Source organism: Xyrauchen texanus, chromosome 34 (genome assembly GCF_025860055.1).
Source record: "Xyrauchen texanus isolate HMW12.3.18 chromosome 34, RBS_HiC_50CHRs, whole genome shotgun sequence".
NCBI classification, from domain to species: Eukaryota; Metazoa; Chordata; class Actinopteri; order Cypriniformes; family Catostomidae; genus Xyrauchen; species Xyrauchen texanus.
Window position 1 is genome coordinate 27293018 of NC_068309.1, and position 3508 is coordinate 27296525.

At 36.9% G+C, this 3508-nt stretch overlaps 1 protein-coding gene across 1 annotated transcript; it reads right to left on the reverse strand.

The window, feature by feature from the left end:
* Nucleotides 1-532: 532 nt before the first annotated feature.
* trarg1b (trafficking regulator of GLUT4 (SLC2A4) 1b) lies at nucleotides 533-2322 on the reverse strand. Its single transcript, XM_052103662.1, has 3 exons — nucleotides 1969-2322; nucleotides 1586-1709; nucleotides 533-700 (listed from the first exon to the last, which is right to left on the reverse strand). Exons 1-3 carry the CDS (start codon nucleotides 2320-2322, stop codon nucleotides 681-683), a joined length of 498 nt encoding a protein of 165 aa, XP_051959622.1. The 3' UTR covers nucleotides 533-680.
* Between the last annotated feature and the right edge of the window lie 1186 nt (nucleotides 2323-3508).

The window sequence follows — 3508 nt, forward strand, 5'->3', positions numbered from 1 at the left end:
AAGGAAGTCATTAAAAAATGTAGGGCGAGTAAATGATGACTATTTTTAACTATTCCTTTAACCTATAACAAATGTAGCCAGTAACAACAGGTTGCACAAAAGTCTACAAACTATATGCTCTTTGAGTGCATCCTCTTTTTGTCTTTTTATCTTTTTAGCTATTATGTTGTACATTCGTTTTTTTCATACCAGTTTATTAGGTCTTAGTAAATAAAATTACAAAGTCTCATATGTAACATTCTTTAATTTAATTTACAGTAATGTGCAAGACAGCATATTACAATGTGCTTTAGATTAAAATGAAGAAATAAAAATACCATAGATTTAGATTTGCATAGGAACTTTAATTAAATGTTGAAATGTATGGAATGGAATAAATTTGACTTCAGTTAGTGTAAAATCGATTTTGAAACTAAGGCCTTGTAGGGCAAGGTTTGGAAAAACAATTTAATTGTAGGTTTTCAGGATAGACTGATCAGTTTGCCAAGAGAGCACCAGAAACTCGAGACAGTTGAATATAGTTGGAAGCCTACAAGATTTTCAAACCTGACTCCATATAAGAAGTTCAAACGTATTAAATACTGTTTTTATTATAAATGGATTTTAACACTTTTTTTCCCCCAAGGATTTCATGTGGCATTTGTTGTCCATCTTCTTTGGTCTCAGCTCTAATTATCCTTCTATTTAAATAATTGAGTCTCTGGAAGAAAGAGAAACAAAAAGAAAGATACATTTAGTGTATGTGATGTGCAGAGGCATAGATACCAATTCAAATACACTGCCTGGCCCAAATAAAAAAAGGTTGCATACACTAATATTTAATTGGGCCGACTTTAGCTTTGATTATGGCACGCATTCATCATGGCAATTCGTTTGAGTGCATTCATTCAACAACCTTAAGCAACATCACAACATTTATTTCCATCCAAATTGGGCACTATGCATGATGGGTGCATCACTTCTTGTGCATTCCTTCTTACCCTGACGCACACATCGCTTTGGAATAGGGTAAATCTGGACTCATCAGACCATATGACCTTTTTCCATTGCTCCACAGTCCAATCTTTATGCTCCCTAGCAAATTGAAGTCATTTTTTGCTGATTACACTCACTAACAAGTGGGTTTCTTGTGGCCCCACAGCTGTTTAGTCCCAATCCTGTAAGTTCTTGTTGCATTGTGCTTGTGGAAATGCTCTTACTTTCACTATTAAACAGCCGTGAGTTCTACTGTCGATTTTTTACAATGTGACTTGAAGCGTTTTAATGATCTCAGATCTACATTTCTTCTGCGAAACTGATGGTTCACCACTATCCTTCCAGGTTTTAATAATGTATTGGAGAGTCCTTAACCCAGTTCTTAAAAGAACTGTTGCCAGCTGAAACATATTAATCACTGCAATATGATACCATAGGCTCTTTAGTATCTGCTTATTTAAATCCAAATGGCAACACTTGTTTTGTTTTTTTTGGCCAGGCAGTATACATGTTCTTTACGATATTGATTGACAATTTTAGGTTTTCCCAGTGTTAGGAGGGACGTGTGCCCCAAGATCTCCCCCCCTGTGTGTGTAGAGAGTAAGTTTACCTGTCATCACCACATAAAGGATTATAGCCAGACCCACAACGATGGAAACAACAGCAAGCAACAGAGCTAGATGTCCAAGTTTTCTGGCCCCAACATAATTTCTTTCTTGCTTCAAGGAAAGGGACTAAAATGGAGCAAAAGCACACCAACACAAAATCAGCATTTTATATTTCAGCCTTGAGATAGCGTGGACATATGCTAATGAAAAGCAGGCTCTGAGTCACATTGTTTCCTATTGGGGCCCCATGGACCAGAGCCCCACAACCGAAAAGCTGAACGATTACTTTTATTTATTCTTCTGTTTTTAACCTGTTCTGCAAACCTGAGGTGTTGTTTTGCATGCAAATTCCAATTAAAGCTATAGCACCAGTGACAGTACTCACCAAATGCGCAAAATAAATCGCAAACAAGTTGATTGGAATCGCAGGGAAGAAGCACGAGAACACGGCCAACCACATGAAACTACGGGCCTTCCGTTCTTCGGTTGTCGGCGATGAGGAGCGACTGAAACTGATCCGAGATGGAGAGCGGTGGACCGGGATTGTGCTGTCCGAATTCGGTTCATTCTGTTCCGTTCCAACTGTGCTAACACTTGTATCAGACGCTTGTTTGTTGAGTTCCCTCTCCAGCTCTTTGGTCGAGATGTCCAGAAGTTTATCAGTGTCTCCAAAATCGGTGGACTGCACCGCGACGCCCAGAGAACCTGTTGAGTGAGGCGCGTCCGTATTTATAGCCATCTCTTTAAGAATATGCCTTTATGTAAAACCATATAATATCAATTCTTATTTATGAGGTTCTTTCTGTCAGCAATCTGATCTTCTGTTCAACTACACTCCAATTAATTGCAGTGGAGATGGAGCAGTGGATCAGTTATTGGACGTCCATGCACTTCATCAATATTGTAGAGTGAAGAGCTTCCAGCGGATATTTTCAGTTAAATCTACTGAGCTATCTTGCTCAAACGCTTTGCGGCTCAAAGTCTGATTGGTGGATTCAGACGCGTTAATTGACGCAGCGCGGATTTCCTGAAGAGCGGATTCTAAATTCGATTACTGACTTCTCATACACTCTTACTGTTTTACGCACTGTCCGTTTATGCACACTCTTATGCATTTATGTGTTTTTAACATATCCTTTTCAGAGAACGCATTCTTTTTTTTTCATGATTTTACTAATTTTCTTTCTCCTCATAATTATCTATCATCTCTTAGCATTACAATTTAAGCGCATGCAATTTTAGTTTATTACTAATTGTGTCTAGTTTTATTATTACATTTGTTCTTCAACTATATGAATAATTTCTGAGAAACCTTTTTTGGTAAACACTTTTGGTCTCCATCCCGACTCAAAATTGAACAGCAAAAAAAAAAAAAAAAAAACATTTTGAAGTGGGGTTTACTTTGAACATTTTACTTAAGCAACGTAGCAATGAATTAAGCCATGCTTTTAAAGTGTACTAACATTTCAATGCTTTAACATATTAGTTGTGTACCACATGACACACATACGCCTTCCATATAGTAGCTTAATGAATGCTGTGGTCTATTAGACAACATCACCTTGCTTTATTGATAATAGAACAAGATCAAGAGCTGCACACGCAGACCTGAACACTTGTTGCACAAACATTGATGACAGTAACAATCAGTTGATCATTTGTTTGATCATAAATGGGTAATTGTCTGTAGAAAATGAACTCCAGATTCACAAAACAAGAAGTTCCTAAATGTAACAACAAAATGAACAACAACAAAAACATTACATTAAAAATCTTGCAAACAGTGAAACCATGCAAGTTATTCAAGCCTAGTGCATGCTGGGAACACAAGCTTCGGAAAGTTCATTAAAATGTACTCATTTAATTTACCTATTAAATTTACTAAAATTAGCAAATAAATATGAAGAGTTTCTACTTAAGGATTG

Coding starts and splice junctions, on each gene's coding strand:
- trarg1b (XM_052103662.1), bottom strand. CDS start 2,322: ATGGCTATAAATACGGACGCGCCTCACTCAACAGGTTCTCTGGGCGTC. Junction 1,710..1,968: donor CGATTTATTTTGCGCATTTG/GTGAGTACTGTC, acceptor GCTCCATTTTAG/TCCCTTTCCTTGAAGCAAGA. Junction 701..1,585: donor CCTTTATGTGGTGATGACAG/GTAAACTTACTC, acceptor TCTTTCTTCCAG/AGACTCAATTATTTAAATAG.